The 26,980-nt window shown below is 40.2% G+C and overlaps 1 protein-coding gene across 2 annotated transcripts in view; it reads right to left on the bottom strand.

Annotated features, from left to right (window-relative positions):
- The window catches only part of sp3 (phosphatidylinositide phosphatase spermathreecae), a 185,933-nt gene that overhangs the window by 128,391 nt on the left and 30,562 nt on the right, over nucleotides 1-26,980 (bottom strand). For both annotated transcript variants that reach the window (XM_053789611.2, XM_053789612.2), the window contains exons 2-7: nucleotides 25,149-25,229; nucleotides 23,397-23,565; nucleotides 20,851-20,995; nucleotides 12,722-12,961; nucleotides 4,603-4,719; nucleotides 2,758-2,919 (exon numbers count right to left, since the gene is read on the bottom strand). In XM_053789611.2, coding sequence (XP_053645586.1) covers nucleotides 2,758-2,919; nucleotides 4,603-4,719; nucleotides 12,722-12,961; nucleotides 20,851-20,995; nucleotides 23,397-23,565; nucleotides 25,149-25,229 — 914 coding nt within the window. The remainder of the gene's footprint in view (nucleotides 1-2,757; nucleotides 2,920-4,602; nucleotides 4,720-12,721; nucleotides 12,962-20,850; nucleotides 20,996-23,396; nucleotides 23,566-25,148; nucleotides 25,230-26,980) is intronic.

The raw sequence follows: 26,980 nt of genomic DNA, 5'->3' as shown, positions 1-26,980 counted from the left end.
GCATACATATCATGTTTGCCATAAAAGTTGTTCCAGTTGTCAATGAATGGGATTGCAAGTTCCTTGCAGTATCTGTCTAGCCAGGAATTTACACCAATTGCCCTAGACAACCATTCATTTCCTACTCCCCTTCTAGGCAAGATGCTACATATGATTGGGATCCCTCCCTTAGACTTAATGAAATCTATAGCTGACCTGTACTTATCTAGCAGCTCTTCTCTCCTACCCTTCCCAATATCATTTCCACCAGCACTGGACAGATAATGGGCTTGTTCCCATTACCTGACATGATATTATCCAGCCTGTTGACAATGTCCCCAACACCAGCTCCAGGGAAGCACACTCTATCTCTCATCTTCTTATTCCTATTACAAAAAGCACGGTCAACATATCTTACCTGAGAGTCACCAACCACAAGAATGTGCTTACCTTCATTAGCAGGGGCAGTAGTACCCTTACCTTCACTGGCCACTGAAGTACATTCATCCTGGAGAACAGAGAAGCGATTTCCTACCTTCAGATCTTCACTCTTAACTTTCCTTACTCTGATGCGCCTCCCATTACTGTGAACAACTCGCCACTTGTAGCAGGTGCTGGACTGCACCTCACTGCTGGTAGCCGTTGCTACCTCCCCACCTACAGCCTCCTCACAGTGAGAGACAGACTGCACCCCACTGCTAGAAGCATCATTCCCCACATCTCCAACCACCTCACACTCTCTCCCAGGCCCATTGAGGTGGACCTTCAGCCTCCTAATCTCCTCCTGGAGAAGCAAGACCTCCTCCTTCAACTCTCCAACCTCAGATTTTAAAACACTGCAGAAGCAAGCCATGCTTTGTAACCGTCCACGCTAATCCCCAAAGCAGCTCAGGGTCTGTGACCTCTGGCTGAGGAGAAAAGCAACACACAAGTGCATACTCTTTTTTTTTTTTCAACAAACCGGCCATATCCCACCAAGGCAGGGTGGCCCAAAAAGAAAAACGAAAGTTTCTCTTTTTAAATTCAGTAATTTATACAGGAGAAGGAGTTACTAGCCCCTTACTTCCGGCATTTCACTAGCCTCTCACAACATGCATGGCTTACGGAGGAAGAATTCTGTTCCACTTCCCCATGGAGGTAAGAGGAAATAAACAAGAACAGGAACTAGAAAGAAAATAGAAGAAAACCCAGAGGGGTGTGTGTATATATGCTTGTACATGTATGTGGGTATGAGGGGTGGGATTAAATTATGGGGAATCAAATTCAAAATCGGAATTGACACAGTTACTTTTTGCTGATGATACTGTGCATATGGGAGATTCTAAAGAAAAATTGCAAAGGTTAGTGGATGAGATTGGGAATGTGTGTAAAGGTATAAAGTTGAAAGTGAACATAGAAAAGAGTAAGGTGATGAGGGTATCAAATGATTTAGATAAAGAAAAATTGGATATCAAATTGGGGAGGAGGAGCATGGAAGAAGTGAATGCTTTCAGATACTTGGGAGTTGACGTGTCGGCGGATGGATTTATGAAGGATGAGGTTAATCATAGAATTGATGAGGGAAAAAAGGTGAGTGGTGCGTTGAGGTATATGTGGAGTCAAAAAACTTTATCTATGGAGGCAAAGAAGGGAATGTATGAAAGTATAGTAGTACCAACACTCTTATATGGGTGTGAAGCTTGGGTGGTAAATGCAGCAGTGAGGAGACGGTTGGAGGCAGTGGAGATGTCCTGTCTAAGAGCAATGTATGGTGTAAATATTATGCAGAAAATTTGGAGTGTGGAAATTAGGAAAAGGTATGGAGTTAATAAAAGTATTAGTCAGAGGGCAGAAGAGGGGTTGTTGAAGTGGTTTGGTCATTTAGAGAGAATGGAACAAAGTAGAATGACATGGAAAGCATATAAATCTATAGAGGCAGGAAGGCGGGGTAGGGGTCGTCCTCGAAAGAGTTGGAGAGAGGGGGTAAAGGAGGTTTTGTGGGCAAGGGGCTTGGACTTCCAGCAAGGGTGCATGAGCGTGTTAGATAGGAGTGAATGGAGACGAATAGTACTTGGGACCTGACGATCTGTTGGAGTGTAAGCAGGGTAATATTTAGTGAAGGGATTCAGGGAAACCGGTTATTTTCATATAGTCGGACTTGAGTCCTGGAAATGGGAAGTACAATGCCTGCACTTTAAAGGAGGGGTTTGGGATATTGGCAGTTTGGAGGGATATGTTGTGTATCTTTATATGTATATACTTCTAAACTGTTGTATTCTGAGCACCTCTGCAAAAACAGTGATAATGTGTGTGTGTGGTGAAAGTGTTGAATGATGATGAAAGTATTTTTCTTTTTGGGGATTTTCTTTCTTTTTTTGGTCACCCTGCCTCGGTGGGAGACGGCTGACTTGTTAAAAAAAAAAAAAAAATGTATGTGTAGTGTGACCTAAGTGTAAGTAGAAGTAGCAAGACATACCTGAAATCTTGCATGTTTATGAGACAGAAAAAGAGGACACCAGCAATCCTACCATCATGTAAAACAATTACAGGCTTTTGTTTTACACTCACTTGGCAGGACAGTAGTACCTCCCTGAGTGGTTGCTGTCTACCAACCTGCTACCTATACAAGTGCATACATGTTAGACAAAGAGACAAGCTTTGAGAGTCAAATTATTTAGCACATTAAATGTCATCAAGACTCAAGCTCTGGAATATGCAAAAGACAGAGTCAGAAATAACTATGGACAACTGACCAAGCACTCGAAGAAATCAAAATACAGATACATTATACAAGCTCACCAGAACAAAGGCAACTCGATGATGGGAATATGACACTATTTGTTCAGTTTCAACGTAGTTGGCAACATGGCCTTCTTCATCCACACCACGTCGCTTGTACCTGGTCCCAGCTCGATAACGACTTCTTCGAGATATTAGTGTCAATGTATAATGATCACGATTCTGCAAGAAAATATTAATGCATGTAAACCATAGAAAATTTATGTATTCAATACAGCCTCTCCTCACTTAACGACAGAGTTCCGTTCCTAAGACCATGTCAGCAAATGAATTCGTCACTTAGTGAGGAGCATACTATAATGGTAGTGGGTTTGTCTCAACTTCTTTCTTTCAGATATTATTTTAATGTCACCTTTGCACCTTTTATAACATTTCGGCTTTTTTTTTTTTTTCAACAAGTCGGCCGTCTCCCACCTAGGCAGGGTGACCCAAAAAGAAAGAAAATTCCCAAAATGAAAATACGTACTTTCATCATCATTCAACACTTTCACCTCACTCATACATAATCACTGTTTTTGCAGAGGCGCCCAGATACAATAGTTTAGAAGCATATATTTAGAAGCAGATCTTTTTAAATACAGTATTACAGTATGCGGTACACTACTGTATTTATACAGTAGTGTACTGCATACTGTAATAAACAGTACAGAGGAAATCAGCTTAATATACACTATTTAGGTATTCATACTGATTGGAGAGCTGGTCGTATGTTAGAGTGATCGGTAAACGAATATGTCACTAAGTCAGGAGAGGCTGTGTTGTATTAATAAAGCCACTGGATGGCAAAACGTCTACAAGTAAAAATACGCAGATGTTGCACTTGTCTAATTCATCATTTAGCATAGTCGTTCTGTTCATTAATCCACTCATTTTCTTTTTAGTATTGCTGTTTGGTGGGAAGGTATACCCATGCTTAGCCTGGGTGTGTCTCATCTAAAGCTGAAGTGTGATACAGTTTAATGTCAGTCAAAAGAAAAGAAAGCGGAATGAAGAGGAGCAAAAATGCAAAGCAGTATACCCAGAGAGGTTTTTGGGGGTCAACATCCCCGCGGCCCGGTCTGTAACCAGGCTTCGCAGTGTAAAAGAGTATAACAATAGCAATAGATGGGCTAGGATGGTCATCTGAATTTTGATGTATATACTCTTCTGGTCAGACAAAATGAGTGCTGACATGGAGAAAGCACAAATTGTACATAGAACCTTCAAGGCACACATTTTTTTTTTTTTTTTTTTTCAACAAGTCAGCCGTCTCCTAAATTACTGTGAACGGTTGAAGTTCCTTGATTTGTATTCCCTGGAACGCAGGCGAGAAAGATACATAATATATTCTTAGAAAATCCTAGAGGAATCAGTACCAAATTTGCACATGAAAATCACTCCCTACAAAAGCAAAAGACTTGGCAAGTGTCAGGAGCCCAAGACTGTTCAATTGTCTTCCAACATATATGAGGTGGACCACCAATAGTTCCCTGGCAATCTTCAAGAAGTCACTGGACAGGCACCTAAAGTCAGTACTGAGCAGCTGAGCTGTGGTTTGTCGGCCGGTTTGCGTGCAACCATCAGTAACAGCCTGGTTGGTAAGGACCTGATCCACTATGAGGCCTGGCCACAGACCGGGACATGGGGGCATTGACCCCCCCAAAACCCTCTCCAGGTATACTTCAAGTATAGTGAGAAATGACTGATGTGTTAAAAAAGACACCTCTAAAGACTTTTCTTGCTGCCCTCTAGCATATAAAATGTTAATTCATAACTCTTACTACATTCTAACAATGTGTTTTACGTTTCTACTCAAAACAGTATGCATCATTCATAGTCAGAAAGTATAATACAATGTTTACCTACCTGTTTATCCAGGGAATCATCAGGGGAGGTTGCAGTTGCATCTGCATCAAGGGGTACAGCTTCTGTCTGTACAAAGCCTTGTATCACAGGAACAATCCAGGCATCAAAATTTGATGACTGCCAATAAAAAGCATTGCATTATATTATTATTTAGTCAGGTGAAAATAATATGCACATTGATAAGAAGCAAAAAAGATAAAGTAAGACTGTATCTAAGGGTTAGGGCAAAAAAAGAGTCTTGAAATACCAGTTGATTAAGATGATTTTCATATTAGTAAAGAAAGATTTACAAATGATTATGATAAATTCTGAGTTCAAGCACATATAACAGTAACTTCGACGCCAAGTGTTTCTGTTAAGGTTTCCAGCCCTCATCTACAGTCTGAACATTCACTTGTTCTGCAAGAATTAAAAGTGAATGATACACAACAAAAAACTTTTCCCTAACAAATCTGTGAATAAACTGATATTAAATATTTTTTAACAAAGCTTAAGCTATATTTTTTTTTAACATGTCAGCCATTTCCTACTGAGGCAGGGTGACCCTAAGAGAAAGAAAAACCCAAGAAAGAAAAAACTTTCATCATCATTCAACACTTTCACCATCACTCATACAAAATCACCGTCTTTGCAGAGGCACTCAGATACGCAGTTTAGATGTCCCTCCAAACTGCCAATATCCCAAACCCCTCCTTTAAAGTGCAGGCATTGCACTTGCCATTTCCAGGACAAAAGTCCGACAAACTGGTTTCCCTGAATCCCTTCACAAAATATTACCCTGCTCACACTCCAACAGCTCATCAGGTCCCAAAAACCATTTGTCTCCATTCACTCCTATCTAACATTCATGTACGCTTGCTGGAAGTTTTAAATATTTAACCAATTAAAATGACTTATGTTATTAGATCAAAAATACAGTGCTACTGTACAGTGGAACCTCAAAAATCAAATGTATCACGTATCGAACGTTTCGAAAATAAGACCATTTTTTTGGACAAACTGTCCCTATTATCGAACGCGCCCCTATTTTCGGACCGCCGGGTACGAGACCTGTCTGCCGCCCACTCTGTCCGCGTCCCCGCGCAGGCGCCGTGAGCAGTCTAGCTTTGTTTATGCTTGAGTGAACACTAACCTGCACTCTCATTCACGCATTTTACGATTATTTTGTTGTGTTTAGTGCTTGTGGGACTGTGAAATAAGCTGCCATGGGCCCAAAGAAACTTGCTAGTGGTACCCCTGTGATAAAGAAAGTGAGAAACACCATAGATGTGAAGAAGGAAATAATACAGAAGTATGAGAGTGGTGTGAGACTTGAGCTTGCCAGGATGTATGGGAAAAACAAGTCGACCATCGGTTCTATCCTGACAAAGAAAGAACAAATCAAGGAAGCTGATGTTGCAAAAGGTGTTAATATAGGGAGTGGATGAGGTGCCTTCTTCAAAGATTAAGGAGATTTGTGCCAAGTGGAATGATGTCCAAATGTTTGTGCAGAAGTACCACCCTGAGCAAGCTGAAACAAGCCATCTTTGCAACAAGTTCAGTGACAGAACCATGTCCCATTTTAGGGAAATGTTAAAGAGGCGCCAGAAACAGAGGACTGTGGACAGTTATTTTGTGAGACAGGGGTCCAGTGACTCTCAAGCTGGTCCTAGTGGCATTAAAAGACAGAGAAGGGAAGTAACCCCAGAGAGGGCTTTACCTGAAGTCCTCATGGAGGGGGATTCTCCTTCCAAACACTAACCCCAACTCCCTCCCTCCTCCTCCCTATCTTCCAGATGCCATCACCAATCTTCAATAAAGATAAGTAAAAATGTTATTTTATATGTATTACTATACATAATTAAAAACTATAGTATTTGTTGTATATAAAACTGTAATTAATCTCTATAAAATGTATTTTTTGTGTGAATATTTTAGGGTTTCTGGAACGGATTAATTGTATTTCCATTATTTCTTATGGGAAATATTGCTTCGAATTTCAGACTTTTCGAATTTAGAACTAGCTCCTGGAACGGATTAAGTTCGATTTTTGAGGTTCCACTGTATTTAATCCTTAAACTGTCCAAACATATATCTACTTTCACTCGCGTAGCGCTCAGAATGTAGATCTACACTTTATTTTACAGTAGACCGTCGATTAACACGGTTTTGTCTGGCAAGAGGCGTGGAGTTAAAAGATAAAGAATCACACATAAAGTGGGAGTTGTCACAGTTACTCTTTGCTGATGACACTGTGCTCTTGGGAGATTCTGAAGAGAAGTTGCAGAGATTGGTGGATGAATTTGGTAGGGTTTGCAAAAGAAGAAAATTAAAAGTGAATACAGGAAAGAGTAAGGTTATGAGGATAAAAAAAAGATTAGTTGATGAAAGACTGGATATCAGATTGGAGGGAGAGAGTATGGAGGAGGTGAATGTATTCAGATATTTGGGAGTGGACGTGTCAGCGGATGGGTCCATGAAAGATGAGGTGAATCATAGAATTGATGAGGGGAAAAGGGTGAGTGGTGCACTTAGGAGTCTGTGGAGACAAAGAACTTTGTCCTTGGAGGCAAAGAGGGGAATGTATGAGAGTATAGTATTACCAATGCTCTTATATGGGTGTGAAGGATGGGTGATGAATGTCGCAGCGAGGAGAAGGCTGGAGGCAGTGGAGATGTCATGTCTGAGGGCAATGTGTGGTATGAATATAATGCAGAGAATTCGTAGTTTGGAAGTTAGGAGGAGGTGCGGGATTACCAAAACTGTTGTCCAGAGGGCTGAGGAAGGGTTGTTGAGGTGGTTTGGACATGTAGAGAGAATGGAGCGAAACAGAGTGACTTCAAGAGTGTATCAGTCTGTAGTGGAAGGAAGGTGGGGTAGGGGTCGGCCTAGGAAAGGTTGGAGGGAGGGGGTAAAGGAGGTTTTGTGTGCGAGGGGCTTGGACTTCCAGCAGGCATGCGTGAGCGTGTTTGATAGGCGTGAATGGAGACAAATGGTTTCTAATACTTGACGTGCTGTTGGAGTGTGAGCAAAGTAACATTTATGAAGGGGTTCAGGGAAACCGGCAGGCCGGACTTGAGTCCTGGAGATGGGAAGTACAGTGCCTGCACTCTGAAGGAGGGGTGTTAATGTTGCAGTTTAAACTGTAGTGTAAAGCACCCTTCTGGCAAGACAGTGATGGAGGAAATGATGGTGAAAGTTTTTCTTTTTCGGGCCACCCTGCCTTGGTGGGAATCAGCCAGTGTGATAATAATAAAAAAATTTTGGTTATAGCATGATTGATGAATTGTGGCATATTTTTGTTTAACACTTTGTAAAATCAATTTAACACGGTTGGTGGAGAGGAAAAAATTTTGAGTGCGCAGTCTCTCACGGGGCGGGACAGGCTGTGGGTTACATCACTGAGTCAACAGGGGAAACCTATCGCCATCTCCCGCCAGCATCAGCCACCTCCACCACCCTCCCAGCCTTCAGTTCAGTTCATACGTGTGTTGGACGAACCTGTGCCAGTAGCTCGCTGTGTTTGTTTAGATACGTATTAATTGCTATATCTTAACATGACTCACGAAATCGTAATGACACGATTGCAAACAAACCATACCACAGGCGGGAATAGAACCCGAGATCAGAGTCTCAAAACTCCAGACCATCGCGTTAGCCACTGGACCAGCTAGCCACAATAAGATTTGTCCAACTATATTTCTAAACCATAGGGAGGTTAGCAAACCTTCCTATGGTGTAGAAATATACCTAGTTGGGCGAATCTTATTGTGGCTAGCTGGTCCAGCGGCTAACGCGACGGTCTGGAGTTTTGAGACTCTGATCGGGGGTTCTATCCCTGCCCGTGGTATGGTTTGCTATATCTTAAATCTGCCAAGTAATCATTGCACCCAGTAGGCATACAAGTGTTGCTGAAAGTTGCAAGAAAAGGTTCAAGCATTTAAGTCTTAGAGTTAACAAAGAAAATAGAGATATTAGACAGAATGAAGTGTCATTTTGTACACAAAAAGAATGAGGTAAATATGAGTTTGTGTGATGACTGACTGACTGACTTACTGACTGACTCACTTACTGACTGAATTACTGACTTGACTGACTGAATGACTTGACTGACTGAATGACTTGACTGGTTGACTGACTGACGTGAGTGAATGACTCCACTGACTGAATGATTTGACTGACTTACTGAATGACTTGACTGACTTACTGAATGACTTAAAGTTAGATTTTTTCACTGAAGAGGACCCTGAAACGATGTCTAGAGCAGCTAATGTCTTACAGTCAATTGTATAATGTACTATAGGGTAAATTATTATTTATTATCATCACACTGGCCGATTCCCACCAAGGCAGGGTGGCCCAAAAAAGAAAAACTTTCACCATCATTCACTCCATCACTGTCTTGCCAGAAGGGTGCTTTACACTACAGTTTTTAAACTGCAACATTAACACCCCTCCTTCAGAGTGCAAGCACTGTACTTCCCATCTCCAGGACTCAAGTCTGGCCTGCCGGTTTCCCTGAACCCCTTCATAAATGTTACTTTGCTCACACTCCAACAGCACGTCAAGTATTAAAAACCATTTGTCTCCATTCACTCCTATCAAACACGCTCACGCATGCCTGCCGGAAGTCCTAGCCCCTCGCACACAAAACCTCCTTTACCCCCTCCCTCCAACCTTTCCTAGGCCGACCCCTACCCCGCCTTCCTTCCACTACAGACTGATACACTCTTGAAGTCACTCTGTTTCACTCCATTCTCTCTACATGTCCGAACCACCTCAACAACCCTTCCTCAGCTCTCTGGACAACAGTTTTGGTAATCCCGCACCTCCTCCTAACTTCCAAACTACGAATTCTCTGCATTATATTCACACCACACATTGCCCTCAGACATGACATCTCCACTGCCTACAGCCTTCTTGCTGCAACATTCATCACCCACGCTTCACACCCATATAAGAGAATTGGTAAAACTATACTCTCATACATTCCCCTCTTTGCCTCCAAGGACAAAGTTCTTTGCCTCCACAGACTCCTAAGTGCACCACTCACCCTTTTTCCCTCATCAATTCTATGTTTCACCTCATCTTTCATAGACCCATCCGCTGACACGTCCACTCCCAAATATCTGAATACATTCACCTCCTCCATACTCTCTCCCTCCAATCTGATATCCAATCTTTCATCACCTAATCTTTTTGTTATCCTCATAACCTTACTCTTTCCTGTATTCACTTTTGATTTTCTTCTTTTGCACACCCTACCAAATTCATCCACCAATCTCTGCAACTTCTCTTCAGAATCTCCAAAGAGCACAGTGTCATCAGCAAAGAGCAACTGTGACAACTCCCACTGTATGTGTGATTCTTTATCTTTTAACTCCACGCCTCTTGCCAAGACCCTCGCATTTACCTCTCTTACAACCCCATCTATAAATATATTAAACAACCACGGTGACATCACACATCCTTGTCTAAGGCCTACTTTTACTGGGAAATAATTTCCCTCTTTCCTCACTATCTTATCTCACTATCCTCGTAAAAACTCTTCACTGCTTTCAGTAACCTACCTCCTACACCATACACCTGCAACATCTGCCACATTGCCCCCCTATCCACCCTGTCATACGCCTTTTCCAAATCCATAAATACCACAAAGACCTCTTTAGCCTTATCTAAATACTGTTCACTTATATGTTTCTCTGTAAACACCTGGTCCACACACCCCCTACCTTTCCTAAAGCCTCCTTATTCATCTGCTATCCTATTATCCGTCTTACTCTTAATTCTTTCAATAATAACTCTACCATACACTTTACCAGGTATACTCAACAGACTTATCCCCCTATAATTTTTGCACTCTCTTTTGTCCCCTTTGCCTTTATACAAAGGAACTATGCATGCTCTCTGCCAATCCCTAGGTACCTTACCCTCTTCCATACATTTATTAAATAATTGCACCAACCACTCCAAAACTATATCCCCACCTGCTTTTAACATTTCTATCTTTATCCCATCAATCCCGGCTGCCTTACCCCCTTTCATTTTACCTACTGCCTCACGAACTTCCCCCACACTCACAACTGGCTCTTCCTCACTCCTACAAGATGTTATTCCTCCTTGCCCTATACACGAAATCACAGCTTCCCTATCTTCATCAACATTTAACAATTCCTCAAAATATTCCCTCCATCTTCCCAATACCTCTAACTCTCCATTTAATAACTCTCCTCTCCTATTTTTAACTGACAAATCCATTTGTTCTCTAGGCTTCCTTAACTTGTTAATCTCACTCCAAAACTTTTTCTTATTTTCAACAAAACTTGTTGATAACATCTCACCCACTCTCTCATTTGCTCTCTTTTTACATTGCTTCACCACTCTCTTTTTCTCCATATACTCTTCCCTCCTTGCATCACTTCTACTTTGTAAAAACTTCTCATATGCTAACTTTTTCTCCCTTACTACTCTCTTTACATCATCATTCCACCAATCGCTCCTCTTCCCTCCCGCACCCACTTTCCTGTAACCACAAACTTCTGCTGAACACTCTAACACTACATTTTTAAACCTACCCCATACCTCTTCGACCCCATTGCCTATGCTCTCATTAGCCCATCTATCCTCCAATAGCTGTTTATATCTTACCCTAACTGCCTCCTCTTTTAGTTTATAAACCTTCACCTCTCTCTTCCCTGATGCTTCTATTCTCCTTGTATCCCATCTACCTTTTACTCTCAGTGTAGCTACAACTAGAAAGTGATCTGATATATCTGTGGCCACTCTATAAACATGTACATCCTGAAGTCTACTCAACAGTCTTTTATATACCAATACATAATCCAACAAACTACTGTCATTTCGCCCTACATCATATCTTGTATACTTATTTATCCTCTTTTTCTTAAAATATGTATTACCTATAACTAAACCCCTTTCTATACAAAGTTCAATCAAAGGGCTCCCATTATCATTTACACCTGGCACCCCAAACTTACCTACCACACCCTCTCTAAAAGTTTCTCCTACTTTAGCATTCAAGTCCCCTACCACAATTACTCTCTCACTTGGTTCAAAGGCTCCTATACATTCACTTAACATCTCCCAAAATCTCTCTCTCTCCTCTACATTCCTCTCTTCTCCAGGTGCATACACGCTTATTATGACCCACTTTTCACATCCAACCTTTTCCACTTCCCCATGGACAATAGAAGAAATAAAGAAGAACAAGAGCTATTTAGAAAAAGGAGAAAAACCTAGATGTATGTATATACATATGCATGTGCATGTCTATGAAGTGTGACCAAAGTGTAAGTAGGGTAAAATAGAACAGAAATCCCTTACAGAATTTGTGCACACTCCAGTACAACCATCAACTTCAGTACCAGAACCTCTACCATCCACCTCAGCCCAGTAGGACCACAGCATAACTCTCCACTCTCTTCACAATCATCCACAAACACCAGCACCCACAATTTAAGGTAAGAAATACTATTATTTCTGTTGCATCTGTAATCTTATGCATAAAAACAACATAATACATCACGACAATGAACTACAATTACATATTCACTTTCATTTTTGTAAGATCTGTTGGTCAAAAAAAAAATTGTTTGGCTCTTTGGGGGCACCTAGGAATGTAACCCTATTTTTCCCCTTGAGTTCTTCATTTTGTCTAACATGGTTCTGCCTAACACGGCGTTTTCAGGAATATAACTATCGTGTTCAACAACGGTCTACTGTACGTGCTTTCAAATGTAAAAAAAAGTAGATCTACGTTCGGAGCGCTACGCAAGTGAACACAGATCTATGTTGGGACAGTTTAACTCTTATACTGTCCAAGCGTAGATCTACATCCATGTGCGGGGGGCTCCGAACGTAGATCTACTTTTCTTTTTACATGCTTTCAAATGGGGAAAATCAAGGTTGGAGCACTACGCACGTGAACGTAGATCTACGTTTGGACAAGTTTAAGGATTAAGGGTTAAGAACAGTAGCTCTGTTTCATTCCTCACGTTGATTTTTTTTTTTTCCACAGTTGTGTGCCAGCTTATTAATGTAGATACTTCTTCTTGCAATGCCTACTGCACCTGCTGCAGATACAGTACTAACCATAAGAAATGAACAACACTTCCCTTACCTTCTGATTTATGAGATCCATAAGCATGTGTTTGTTCCAGAAAAAATAGTCATTAGCTCTATGCCAAAGTGGCTGACTAGCATCATAGGAAGATTCACTTTGCCGCTGTAAAGAGCTCGTAAGATCTGCTTCGCAGGAGTAGTAGAAGGAGTCAGAGTCATTAAACATCTTCATCAACTCGTCCAAAACTCTTCTTTCATACCGTTCTTTGTCCCTTCCATCCCGCCGAGCCCTATTACCCTGGAACATATTTACACAGTCAAAACTTTAACCAACAAGGAAAGCTGTATGTAGAAGAAGAAGAATTATTAGAACAAAGAACCCGCTGTTAAAAAGTTTGCAAAACAAATGATTACTATTTCTTCTCAGTCAATGCTTTGATGTGTATCACTAACATATCACTCATTCAATATTGTTCTTAGAGTAGCTGCAAATTAAAAGTATGTGAAGAAGCTAACAGAATCTTTGGCTTCATATCTAGAAGTATAAATAATAGAAGTCCTCAGGTTGTTCTTCAACTCTATACAGTGGACCCCCGCATAACGATTACCTCCGAATGCGACCAATTATGTAAGTATATTTATGTAAGTGCGTTTGTATGTGTATGTTTGGGGGTCTGAAATGGACTAATCTACTTCACAGTATTTCTTATGGGAACAAATTCGGTCAGTACTGGCACCTGAACATACTTCTGGAGTGAAAAAATATCGTTAACCGGGGGTCCACTGTATACCCTTGGTTAGGCCTCATTTAGATTATGCTGCCCAGTTCTGGTCACCATATTACAGAATGGATATAAATGCACTGGAAAACGTACAGAGGAGGATGACAAAGTTGATCCCATGTATCAGAAATCTTCCCTATGAGGATAGACTGAAGGCCTTGAATCTGCACTCTCGAAAGGCGTAGAATTAGGGGGGATATGATCGAGGTGTATAAATGGAAAGCGGGAATAAATAAAGGGGATGTAAATAGCGTGCTGAAAATTTCCAGCCAAGATAGGACTCACAGCAATGGTTTCAAGTTGGAAAAATTCAGATTCAGGAAGAATATAGGAAAGCACTGGTTTGGTAATAGAGTTGTGGATGAGTGGAACAAACTCCCCAGTACAGTTATAGAGGCTAAAACATTGTGTAGTTTTAAAAATAGGTTAGATAAATACATGAGTGGGTGTGGGTGGGTGTGAGTTGGACCTGACTAGCTTGTGCTACTAGGTCTGATGCCTTGCTCCTTCCTTAAGTGGAAGTGACCTGACTAAGTGGGCTAATCTGGGGAAGGGGGAATGACCTGCTTCACATGGGTCAGTAGACCTGCTGCAGTGTTCCTTTCTTATTTTCTTATGATACATAACCCTAGGATAATTTACTCTTCAAAGAGCACATTCTTTTACTGATAGTATAATACAGTGGTACCCTGAGTTTCAGTCATAACTAGTTCCAGAAGGCTGTTCCAATGCTGTTACTGAACAAATTTGTTCCCATAAGGAATAATGTAAACTAAATTAGACCGTTTCAGACCCCCAAAAATACACTTACAAAAGCACTAACAATAATACACTTACATAATTGTTTGAGTTGGGAGCTGTCCGAAACTCGGGGTACCACTGCATTAGTACAGTGGACCCCCGGATTAAGACATCATCGGATTAAGGAATAACTGGATTAACCCTTTCAGGGTTGACAGGCCCTCTCCCAGACTTGTTCTCAGGGTCGCCAAATTTAAAAAAAAAAAAAAAAAAAAAAAAAAAAAAAAAAAAAAATTGTTTTATGAGAGATAGAGAATATTTTCCTGATCATAATGACACCAAAAGTATGAAATTTGATGGAAAACTTACGGAATTATGCTCTCACGAAGTTAGCGGTCTCGACAATGTTTATGCATCGGCGATTTTGCCCACTTTGAGCCCTATTTTGGGTCAATTCCAATGTACTAGTCGACAAAAATCATAACTTTCGCTAGAACTCCATTTTTTCTATCGAATGAGTACAAGAAACCACCCATTTACTGATTTCAACTATCCAATAAAGTGGTCAGAATTTAACAATTTTGCCAATTTCACACAAATTTCAAAAGATGCTAATTTCCAAATAGGGTCCAGAATAAACAAGAAAGACATTCCTGGCACTAAAATAACATTTCCTCTGTTCATTAGTCACATCCCCAGACCCATCTTACATTTCTTTTGCTTTCCACTTTGAAATTTTATTCTCACAAAAAATAGAAGATTTACTGTTATGCAGACTACTGCATTAGTGTAGAAATGGTATAAATAATATCAGCGCACTTGTGAAAGAATATCAGATTCACCAACTGACGTGTACTGGACGCGTGGCATGATTTGTTTACTTTTGAACTTTGGTAAAAATCGAACATTTCTGCTACTTTGAGCTCAATTTCAAGGTACCTTTCATTATGAAACCAATCAAAATTGTCTCAATTTCCATAATATGTCTTCCATTCTATAAAATAAGACCAGGAAAACTAGAATACAACCATAAGTACCATAGGAAAATACAGTGCAAAGTCGCTGTTTTAAACCAAAAACACGGTCAAAGGTTTTTTTTTTTTCTCATTATGCACTGTGTGCTGCAGGATTTTTTTTATACTGCGCACACTGACCACATAGACCCATTCTTTCATATGTAGGCCTACCAGCTTTCTCTTGCTAGATTTGAGGGCGCTAAGATTTATACGTACTAGTACGTCAAAAACCCTGGCGCATAAGCCGTACTAGTACGTCGCAAACCTTGAAAGGGTTAAGTAATGTTTTTGCATCAAAATATTGGCTCGGTTAACAACACTGAACTCAGTAAAAGTCATTCGTCCTGAACATGTCTGCGTGCTGTTAACGGCCTGGACACTCCATGTACAGCCAGTGTGCCATTGTTTACCAGCCAGTGAGGAAGATTCCACGCATACATGCGATACATTTTGTATTATTCCATTGTTTTTAGTGCTTGTAAATGCTAAATAAGCCACCATGGGTCCAAAGAAAGCTTCTAGTGCCAGCCCTTTGGTAAAGAGGGTGAGAAACACTATAGAATTCAAGAAAAAGATCATCGCAAAATACAAAAGTGGAGTGTGTCTCCGAGCTGGCCAGGTTGTATAACAAACCCCATACAACCACTGCTACTATCTTGGTCAAGAAAAAGGCAATCAAGGAAGCTGTTGTTGCAAAAGGTGCAAATATGCTTACAAAACAGAGATCGCAAATAATCGAAGATGTGGAGACTTTGTTGTTGGTGTGGATCAATGAGAAACAATTATCAGGAGATAGTGTTATGCAGTCAATTATATGTGAAAAGGCAAGGCAGCTGCATGATAATCTCATCAAGAAAATGCCTGGAACTAGTGCTCATATTGGTGAATTTAAGGCCAGCAAAGGCTGGTTTGAGAGATTTAAGAATCATGGTGGCATACACAGTGTGATAACGCATGGTGAGGCTGCCAGTTCTGACAAAAAAGCGGCTGAAAAATATGTTTAGGACTTCAAGGGGTACATAGAAGCTGAAAAATTAAAACCCCAACAAGTGTTCAATTGTGACAAAACAGGCCTGTTTTGGAAGAAAATGCCAAAGAGGATCTACATTACTCAGGAGGAAAAGGCACTGCCAGGACACAAGCCTATGAAAGACAGGCTAACTCTCATGTTTTGTAGTAATGCTAGTGGAGATTTGAAAGTGAAGCCTTTACTGTGTATCACTCTGAAAATCCTAGTGTTTTCAAGAAAAACAGTGCCATCAAGAGTAAACTGTGTGTGATGTGGAGGGCAAACAGTAAGGCATGGGTCACAAGGGACATTTGCCTCTATTGGTTCCATGACATGTTTGGCCCCAGTATGAAAAAATACCTCCTGGAAAATAAATTGGAACTCAAGTGCCTCCTGGTAATGGACAATGCTCCTGCTCATCCTCCAGCCTTGGAGGAGTGAATGGTGCCAGAGTTTCGTTTTATCAAAGTGAAGTTTTTGCCTCCTAATACCACTTCTCTCCTCCAGCCCATGGACCAGCAGGTCATTTCAAATTTCAAAAAAATGTACACCAAAGCAGTGTTTCAAAAGTGCTTTGAAGTGACCTCAGACACTGAACTGACCCTATCAGAGTTCTGGAAAGATCACTTCAGTATCCTCAGTTGCATAAACCTTATAGGTAAAGCTTGGGAGGGAGTGACTTGCAGGACTTTGAACTCTGCTTAGAGAAAACTGGCCAGAATGTGTACGAGAGGGATTTTGAAGGGTTTGGAGCTGACCCTGAGGAGCCTATGCCAGTTGTGGAATCTATTATGGTATTAGGGAATTCCATGGGGTTGGAAGTGAGTTTGGAGAATGTGGAAGAGTGGGTGGAGGACCACGATGAAGAGCTGACCACTACAGAGCTGCAAGAGTTTCATGTGCAACACCAACAGACCACAGCTCAAGAATTTGCTTCAGAAGAGGAGAAAGAGAGATGGAGGAAGTTGCCTTCTTCAAAGATTAAGGACATTTGTTCAAGGTGGAGTGAGGTGCAAACATTTATGGATGAACATCACCCTAATACAGCTGTTGCAAGCTGTGCTGGCAACATGTACAATGACAATGTTGTGTCCCATTTCTGGGAAATCTTAAAGACACGCCAGAAACAGAGCTCTCTGGACAGATATTTTGTGCAACAGGGGTCCAGTGACTCTGAAGCTATCCCTAGTAGCATTTAAAAACAAAGGGAAGTGACCCCAGAAAAGGACTTGGTACCTGAAGTCTTTATGGAAGGGGATTCCCCTTCCAAACAATATTACATCTCCATCCTCTCCCCTCCTCCCGTCTCATCACTCATCAATAAGTCTTCAATAAAGGTAAGTGTCATTTTAGTATTGTTTATTCTGCATGTCTCATTGTTTTCTGTGTAGGGAAATACATATTTCAGGTAAAAACATTATTTTGTTTAAAACTTTTGGGTGTCTGGAACGGATTAATTGGATTTCCATTATTTCTTATAAGGAAAATTAATTCGGAATAAGTCAGATTCGGGTTAAGTCACTCTTTCTGGAACAGATTAATTTTGTAATCCAGGGGTCCACTGTACTGTTAAAGATATCAAAATGTATTCATAACTCAATAAAGTGCCACCTTTTTTTTTTCAACGATATGGCCATATCCCACTGAGGCAGGGTGACCTAAAAATAAAAAAAAAATTTTTTTTTAATTCAGTAATTTATACAGAAGGGGTTACTAGCCCCTTGCTCCTGGCATTTTTAGTCGCCTCTTATGATACGCATGGCTTACGGAGGAAGACTTCTTTTCCACTTCCAACCGTCCACTCCCAAATATCTGAATACGTTCACCTCCTCCATACTCTCTCCCTCCAATCTGATATTCAATCTTTCATCACCTAATCTTTTTGTTATCCTCATAACCTTACTCTTTCCTGTATTCACCTTTAATTTTCTTCTTTTGCACACCCTACCAAATTCATCCACCAATCTCTGCAACTTCTCTTCAGAATCTCCCAAGAGCACAGTGTCATCGGCAAAGAGCAGCTGTGACAACTCCCACTTTGTGTGTGATTCTTTATCTTTTAACTCCACGCCTCTTGCCAAGACCCTCGCATTTACTTCTCTTACAACCCCATCTATAAATATATTAAACAACCACGGTGACATCACACATCCTTGTCTAAGGCCTACTTTTACTGGGAAAAAATTTCCCTCTTTCCTACATACTCTAACTTGAGCCTCACTATCCTCGTAAAAACTCTTCACTGCTTTCAGTAACCTACCTCCTACACCATACACTTGCAACATCTGCCACATTGCCCCCCTATCCACCCTGTCATACGCCTTTTCCAAATCCATAAATGCCACAAAGACCTCTTTAGCCTTATCTAAATACTGTTCACTTATATGTTTCACTGTAAACACCTGGTCCACACACCCCCTACCTTTCCTAAAGCCTCCTTGTTCATCTGCTATCCTATTCTCCGTCTTACTCTTAATTCTTTCAATTATAACTCTACCATACACTTTACCAGGTACACTCAACAGACTTATCCCCCTATAATTTTTGCACTCTCTTTTATCCCCTTTGCCTTTATACAAAGGAACTATGCATGCTCTCTGCCAATCCCTAGGTACCTTACCCTCTTCCATACATTTATTAAATAATTGCACCAACCACTCCAAAACTATATCCCCACCTGCTTTTAACATTTCTATCTTTATCCCATCAATCCCGGCTGCCTTACCCCCTTTCATTTTACCTACTGCCTCACGAACTTCCCCCACACTCACAACTGGCTCTTCCTCACTCCTACAAGATGTTATTCCTCCTTGCCCTATACACGAAATCACAGCTTCCCTATCTTCATCAACATTTAACAATTCCTCAAAATATTCCTTCCATCTTCCCAATACCTCTACCTCTCCATTTAATAACTCTCCTCTCCTATTTTTAACTGACAAATCCATTTGTTCTCTAGGCTTTCTTAACTTGTTAATCTCACTCCAAAACTTTTTCTTATTTTCAACAAAATTTGTTGATAACATCTCACCCACTCTCTCATTTGCTCTCTTTTTACATTGCTTCACCACTCTCTTAACTTCTCTCTTTTTCTCCATATACTCTTCCCTCCTTGCATCACTTCTACTTTGTAAAAACTTCTCATATGCTAACTTTTTCTCCCTTACTACTCTCTTTACATCATCATTCCACCAATCGCTCCTCTTCCCTCCTGCACCCACTTTCCTGTAACCACAAACTTCTGCTGAACACTCTAACACTACATTTTTAAACCTACCCCATACCTCTTCGACCCCATTGCCTATGCTCTCATTAGCCCATCTATCCTCCAATAGCTGTTTATATCTTACCCTAACTGCCTCCTCTTTTAGTTTATAAACCTTCACCTCTCTCTTCCCTGATGCTTCTATTCTCCTTGTATCCCATCTACCTTTTACTCTCAGTGTAGCTACAACTAGAAAGTGATCTGATATATCTGTGGCCCCTCTATAAACATGTACATCCTGAAGTCTACTCAACAGTCTTTTATCTACCAATACATAATCCAACAAACTACTGTCATTTCGCCCTACATCATATCGTGTATACTTATTTATCCTCTTTTTCTTAAAATATGTATTACCTATAACTAAACCCCTTTCTATACAAAGTTCAATCAAAGGGCTCCCATTATCATTTACACCTGGCACCCCAAACTTACCTACCACATCCTCTCTAAAAGTTTCTCCTACTTTAGCATTCAAGTCCCCTACCACAATTACTCTCTCACTTGGTTCAAAGGCTCCTATACATTCACTTAACATCTCCCAAAATCTCTCTCTCTCCTCTGCATTCCTCTCTTCTCCAGGTGCATACACGCTTATTATGACCCACTTCTCGCATCCAACCTTTACTTTAATCCACATAATTCTTGAATTTACACATTCATATTCTCTTTTCTCCTTCCATAACTGATCATTTAACATTACTGCTACCCCTTCCTTTGCTCTAACTCTCTCAGATACTCCAGATTTAATCCCATTTATTTCCCCCCACTGAAACTCTCCTACCCCCTTCAGCTTTGTTTCGCTTAGGGCCAGGACATCCAACTTCTTTTCATTCATAACATCAGCAATCATCTGTTTCTTGTCATCCGCACTACATCCACGCACATTTAAGCAACCCAGTTTTATAAAGTTTTTCTTCTTCTCTTTTTTAGTAATTGTATACAGGAGAAGGGGTTACTAGCCCATTGCTCCCGGCATTTTAGTCGCCTCATACGACACGCATGGCTTACGGAGGAAAGATTCTTTTCCACTTCCCCATGGACAATAGAAGAAATAAAAAAGAACAAGAGCTATTTAGAAAAAGGAGAAAAACCTAGATGTATGTATATATATATATGCATGTGCGTGTCTGTGAAGTGTGACCAAAGTGTAAGTAGGAGTAGCAAGATATCCCTGTTATCTTAGCGTGTTTATGAGACAGAAAAAGAAACCAGCAACCTTATCAATATAATTTTTACTAAGTATGCATCTCCCATAAAATAACTGGAAAGGTTTACTTTGACAAATTGTGATAAAAGGTTTACTTCTGCATCCAAAGATAGGGAAGCCTCTCATTTATTAGTCTAAGTTTAAAATAACAAAGAAACTATTACCTGTCCAGTTGCTGTTACTGCAGCATTAACTGTAGCAGTTTTGATCGTTGATGTAACACTACGAATAGTGCCAAATGTTTTAGAGAGTGCGACCTTCTGTTGCAAGTCTCCAAAAGGCAAACCTAGCTTTCGCTCTCCTGCACCACTGTAAGAAAAGAAATAATACAATGATATAAAGTCCTGTGTCCTGTAGCTTGATTGCTAGCGCACTCGGCTCACACACTGAGGTCCGGGGTTCGATCCCCGGTATGGCTGGAAAATGTCAGGACGTGTTTCCATAAGACACCTGCTGTCCATGTTCAACCATCAGTAAAATGGATGCCTGGGTGTTACTTGATTGCTGTGGGTTGCATCCTGGGACAAAATTGACCTAATTTGTCCAAAATGCTCTGCATAATAAGGTGCTTTCTATATACTAATAGTAAAGTATGTCACTGATGTCAGCTAGGCCTGAATACCTTGCACATGTACCTGTAGAAATAAAGATACGTATTATTATTATTATTATTATTATTATTCTTTCAACAAACCGGCCATATCCCACCAAGGCAGGGTGGCCCAAAAAGAAAAACGTAAGTTTCTCTTTTTAAATTTAGTAATTTATAGAGAAAGGGTTACTAGCCCTTTGCTCATTATTATTATTATTATTATTATTATTATTATTATTATTATTATTATTATTATTATTATTATTATTATTATTATTATTATTATATGTATATCCTTTATAGAGATACACAATGTTGCGTTCACATGTAGAGGTACTCTGTAGGAGTACCTCAAGGTAGTGTCCTAGGCCCACTCCTCTTTCTCATCTACATCAATGATCTCCCCAATGCATCCCAACTCCTTACACCAGTTCTATTCGCAGATGACACTACATATGTCTACTCCCATTCAGACCCAGCTGTGCTTGAAAACACTGTAAACAATGAACTGCTAAAGATATATGCTTGGATGATGAGAAACAAACTAACTCTCAACATAGACAAAACATACTTCATGCTGTTTGGCAACAGAGCCTCAAATATTCAATTCAACATACTGTTAAATGGTACCCCTATATCAAGACACACGGAGGGCAAATTTCTAGGTCTTCTCCTTGACTGTAATCTTAAATTTCAGTCCCATACCCATCACATAGACAAGAAAATTTCCAAATCAGTAGGAATCCTTTCCAAGATACACTACTATGTACCACAAACGACTCTTCTTACCCTGTACCACCACTTACCTCACCTATAGTATCTGTGCCTGGGGCTCAACCACTGCCAACCACCTAAGACCCTTAATAATCCAACAAAAAACTGCTGTGTAGGCGATAAGAGCTCCTGTGCTAGACAGCACACCCCACCACTTTTCAAAAGACTCAACTTGCTAAATATACAAGACATACACTCTTATTATTGTGCCTATTACATATACAGAACTTTAAACTCCACTGTAAACCCTCCCCTAAAACTACTACTCGACAGTTACAACAGAATGCACAGTCACAATACAAGGCATAAGGCACTTTTCAACATCTCTCGAGTAAGATTCTCACTATGCAAGAACGCTATGCACATAAAAAGGCCCAAAGATCTGGAACTCACTACCGGAACAGGTCAAGGATCCCCAGACACCTTACAAATTTAGGACTCTGCTAAAAAATCATCTTATCTCACAATATTAGCCAAATCAACCAAACATCTACTGACTAGTTTTATCATGTGACTACCTGACTTTTAATTCTGCCATTCCATAAAATATTACCACCTGCACCATTCCTTGTAAATTATATTTTGTACTAAGTATGCATAAGATTTATTAGTCCAGATAAGATTGTAAAACAGCTAACCACTATTCCATGTTTAGTTTTAAGTATAATTACTATGTGCCATTCTCTTATCTAGTTTTAATTAGTTACCATATATTTGGATTAGTTTGCCCGAAATGTCTCGGCATGATAGCGGCTATCTTTGTACTTAACAAATCAAAATTGTAATTACACAGTATAACCTTTACAAAGAAATAAACTTATTATTATTATTATTATTATTATTAATCCACTTCAGAAAGTTCACTATTTGTGAACAAAACATGCACCTCTACAAATAAAAGTTCTCTTGTTTTCTTGTCTTTTTTATTACTATTTGTTGGCTCTTGTCACAATTTCACCTACTGTAATCACAATTAACAATACACTGACATTCTTATCACACTGACTTACATGAAACCTTTGAACAAATAAAATTTACAAGTACATATATAAAATGACCTTTACCATGAGCGGAAATGAAAAATACAATTACATGTATTCATAAAAAGAACTACAGTTTATAATCAAAACATCTTAAACTGCTATGATATTGAACACCCCCATCTTATAGCATTATGAAGAAACATTAGCAAAAATGCAGGTACTATATACTACAGTATATAACCACTATTACATCAGCACAAGGACAAGGATGTTTCCTACACATTAATCTATACATAATACACTACATAGATTAAAGTACTATTTAAATGGTCTTAATCTTTCCCCATATTCTAAAGCTTACCCAGCAGGATGATTCACATGTTTTCGACATGGCTGCAGATTTAACTCTGTGTCAGGTGGTGCAGACAAGGGCAGAAAAATTACACGCGTTATGCAGTACACAAACTGACCTTCCCCTAGCATGCCAACTTTGCGCACTCCAGATACCAATACCAATCTCGGAGACAGGTCTGGGAAAACAATGTGTATTACCAAAAATGTACAGTATTATACTCTGGGATCCTCCTCAATTCAGATTAATGAACAGAGTTAAAAAGTACATTAAGGAGAATTTATGGGAAATAAATGTTATTGGTAGGTCATATGATCCGATCTTTTGCTTCAGCCTTTAAAGAAATTGCATCTGTTACTGTGCTAAGTCTAAATTCTCTTTTTAAACAACTTCAGTGAGAATTTGGTGGCTAGTTAACATTTCTTCATATGTCCCTAAACCCATGTCAACTGAAACTAAAATTTCCCTGTGGTGCTCAATAAATTTAACAATATGAAGAGGAAGATTCTTATGCAGCGAGATATTCAGCAGAGTTTGTGGAACCCACACATTCTGCTGAATATCCAGAAGTCAAACATTTTCCTCTTTGACAAAAAAAAAAGGGGGGGGGGGAACCATAATTAATGCATTAAAGAGAGACATAAAGTGGTATATGCTAAAACTGTATAAAGATAAAAGGATAAACCAGTCATAAGCATATAACCACATAACAGTAAAATAAAATATACCCAGTACCCTTATTAAAAATTAAAAGTGGTAGTACAAGTCCATTCCACTTGAGGTATTCTGTAAATTAATATATTATTTTACATGTCAATTCTGTCATGTACACTGTGCAGTAGTATTCTCCAAATATTCCTAGTATGTACTATAACCTCAATAGGAATGGTAAGGGAGATTTTATTCAGTTACACTATAACAGCTAAATCATTATTGAATAATGGTGATAGAGAATCATTAAAGATGATAGCACTTCTGTGGTGATAACAATGGACCACTGTACTGTACTTGCATGACAAGCTGTGGTGACAGTGGAAAATTGTAATGGCCTACACCTTTATCCCCATCAAAGTTATCTTATGACTGTGTTATGGGGTTCTAAGTGCTATTAAATCTCATCACTCAGAACCTTCACTTTGTTCCTCAGTACCTGCACATCGCCACTCATTACCTGCACCTTGTCCCTCACTATCTTCACCTCATCACTCAGTACTTGCACATCATCACTCAGAGCCTTCACCTCATCACTCAGTATCTTCACCTCATTACTCAGTAGCTTCACCCCATCATTCAGTATCTTCACCCCATCACTCAGTATCTTCACCCTATCACTCAGTATCTTCACCCCATCACTCAGTAGCTTCACCCCATCATTCAGTATCTTCACCCCATCACTCAGTATCTTCACCCCATCACTCAGTATCTTCACCCCATCACTCAGTATCTTCACCCCATCACTCAGAATCTTCACCCCATCACTCAGTATCTTCACCCCATCACTCAGTATCTTCACCCTATCACTCAGTATCTTCACCCCATCACTCAGTATCTTCACCCCATCACTCAGAATCTTCACCCCATCACTCAGAATCTTCACCCCATCACTCAGAATCTTCACCTCATCACTCAGAATCTTTACCTCATCTTAATACCATTGAAACAATATAAGCCATTAAAGTACCCCTTTCCCTTGAAGGAAGCATGGATCGTTCCTTATCTAGCTTGCTTCCCAGCAGCCCACAGGACATAACCCTCACTCACCTGGATGGATCTGCAGCTTTCCCAAAAGAAGATGAATGATACCAAGACATGTTGGATTTTCTGCAGCAGCTAAATCCCAACCTGGAAAATGGAAGACTATGCAGTATAGTAACTGACAACGTCCGTCAATAAAATGCACAGGTGCTCCTTGACTTATGATGGGGTAACGCTCCGACAAACCCATTGTAAGTCAAAAATATCGTAAGCTGAATATAGTTTTGGAGTGGTTGGTGCTATTATTTAATAAATGTATGAAAGAGGGTAAGGTATCAAGGGATTGGCAGAGAGTGTGCATAGTTCCTCTGAATAAAGGCAAAGAGGACAAAGGCAGTGCAAAAATTATAGGAGAATAAGTCTGTTGAGTATACCTAGTAAAGTTTATGGTAGTTATTACTGAAAGAATTAAGAGTAAGAGAGTATGACAGCAGATGAACAAGGAGGTTTTAAGAAAGGTAGGGGGTTTGTGGCTAAGTGTTTACAGTGAAACATATAGGTGAACAATATTCAGATAAGGTAAAGAGGTTTTTGTGGCATTTATGGATTTGGAAAAGGCATATGGCAGAGTGGATAGGGTTGCAATGTGGCAGATGCTGCAAGTGTATGGAATAGGAGGTAGGTTACTGAAAGCAGTGAAGAGTTTTTATGAGGATAGTGAGGCTCAGGTTAGAGTATGTAGGAGAGAGGGAGATTATTTCCCAGTAAAAGTAGGCCTTAGACAAGGATGTGTGATGTTACCATGGTTGTTCAATATACAGTGTATTTATAGATGGGGTGGTAAAAGAAGTGAATGCGCAGGTGTTGGCAAGAGGTGTGGGGTTAAAAGATAAAGAATCTAACACAAAGTGGGAGTTGTCACAGTTGCTCTTTGCTGATGACACTGTGCTTCTGGGAGATTCTGAAGAGAAGTTACAAAGGCTGGTGGATGAGTTTGGTAGGGCATATAAAAGAAGAAAATTAAAAGTGAATATAGGAAAAAGTAAGGCGTTGAGGATAACAAAAAAAATTAGGTTACGAAAGACTGGATATCAGATTGGAGGGAAAGAGTATGGAGGAGGTGAATGTATTCAGATATTTGGGAGTGTCAGCAGATGGGTCTATGAAGGATGAGGTGAATCACAGAACTGATGAGGGGAAAAGAGTGAGTGGAGCAGTTTGGAGTCAAAGAACTTTGTTCGTAGAAGCAAAGAGGGGAATGTATGAGAGTATAGTTATACCAACACTCTTATATGGGTGTGAAGCATGGGTGGTGAATACTGCAACAAGGAGAAGGCTGGAGGCAGTGGAGATGTCATGTCTGAGGGCAATGTGTGGTGTGAATATAATGTAGAGAATTCGTAGTTTGAAAATTAGGAGGTGCGGGATTACCAAAACTATTATCCAGAGGGCTGAGGAAGGGTTGTTGAGGTGGTTTGGACACGCAGAGAGGGTGGAACAAAATAGAATGACTTCGAGAGTGTAAAAATCTGTAGTGGAGGGAAGGTAGGGTAGGGTCGGCCTAGGAAAAGTTGGAGGGAGGGGGTAAAGGAGGTTGTGTGCGAGTGGCTTGGACTTCCAGCATGCATGCATGAGCATATTTGAGAGGAGTGAATGGAGACATACGGTTTTTAGGACTTGATGTGCTGTTGGAGTGTGAGCAGGGTAACATTTATGAAGGGATTAAGGCTGGACTTGAGTCCTGGAGATGGGAAGTACAGTGTCTGCACTCTGAAGGAGGAGTTTTAATGCTGTAGTTTTATAACTGTAGTGTAAGCACACCTCTGGCAAGACAGTGATGGAGTGAATGATGATGAAAGTTTTTCTTTTTGGGGCCACTCTGCCTTGATGGGAAGCGA

The sequence above is a fragment of the Cherax quadricarinatus genome, chromosome 68 (assembly GCF_038502225.1).
Source record: "Cherax quadricarinatus isolate ZL_2023a chromosome 68, ASM3850222v1, whole genome shotgun sequence".
Lineage (NCBI taxonomy): Eukaryota > Metazoa > Arthropoda > Malacostraca > Decapoda > Parastacidae > Cherax > Cherax quadricarinatus.
This window is presented reverse-complemented; position numbering and strand designations above follow the sequence as displayed.